The 953-nt window shown below is 41.2% G+C and overlaps 1 protein-coding gene across 1 annotated transcript in view; it reads left to right on the top strand.

Annotated features, from left to right (window-relative positions):
- EMH_0088950 (uncharacterized protein) overlaps positions 1 to 777 on the top strand; it is a gene marked incomplete at both ends in the record, with an annotated part of 1,935 nt that extends 1,158 nt beyond the window's left edge. The window contains 2 exons of the mRNA XM_013501358.1: positions 228 to 372; positions 759 to 777. Of these exons, the coding sequence (XP_013356812.1) occupies positions 228 to 372; positions 759 to 777 (164 nt within the window). The remainder of the gene's footprint in view (positions 1 to 227; positions 373 to 758) is intronic.
- Positions 778 to 953: the final 176 nt, after the last annotated feature.

Raw genomic sequence — 953 nt, 5'->3', positions numbered from 1 at the left:
ATATATATATATATATATATATATATATATATATATATATATATATATATATATATATATAGTGTTTAGGTAGCCTGTGTCTATAGCCGTGCATAGGGGTTTCACGTACTGTACAGATCGCTTGGATTTCATAGTGGGGTTCTTTCTGTTGCTGCTTCTGCTGCTGCTGTTGCTGCTGCTGCTGCTGCTGTTGCTGCTGTTGCTGCTGCTGCTGGTGGTGGTATCAGGTCGTCGTCACCTGAACAGCCGTCGTGCTGCAGCGCAGAAGCCGACGCTGTCTCTGGCGGCGGTAGCAGAGGCAGCAGCTGAGCGGCCCGCGAAGGCAAAGAGCCCTGAGGAGGCCTCTGCAGAGTTGGCTGCAAGCGGCCTGGGGTCCTCGGGGCCCCCTGGGGGTTGTTTTAATCTAATAGACTGCTCAGGAGATGTACCCTATACGACACGCAGTGTATGTTCAGTGCAATGCATGCATACTAGTGCATGCAATATGTATGCCTTTTGGGGCTTTTGTATGAGAAACTACTGCTGCTGCTACTTTACTTCTTTTCTCTTCTCTTTGTTGCTTCTCGATAGCCCGTAGTTTTGCTTCGCTTTTGTATACTAAGGTGTTGGCTGTACATTCTCTTTCTTTTCCTTTTTTTATTTTTCCTTCTTTTTTTTTTTCTTCGTTTCTTTTTCCCTTTCATTCTTTCTTTTTTTTTCTGTCGATTTCCTTCTTATAAACTTGTATGTATGCTGGTTATGGTGTACATACACTTCAGGGTATTATTAAAGGCGTAATGCAAAGTCAGCTGGGGTGCTGCAGCGTTTGCTTGTTTTAGTGTTCCTACTGAATCAGCTGCTGCTGTCAGCATACTGTATGTATATGTATGAATGCATATGTATGTATATATATGTATGTGTTTGTACATATATACATATATATACATATATATATATATATATATATATATATA

Source organism: Eimeria mitis, genomic scaffold (assembly GCF_000499745.2).
Source record: "Eimeria mitis Houghton genomic scaffold, Emh_scaff6766, whole genome shotgun sequence".
NCBI lineage: Eukaryota > Apicomplexa > Conoidasida > Eucoccidiorida > Eimeriidae > Eimeria > Eimeria mitis.
The sequence above is the reverse complement of the archived record's forward strand: the minus strand, read 5'-3'. Positions and strand labels throughout refer to the sequence as shown.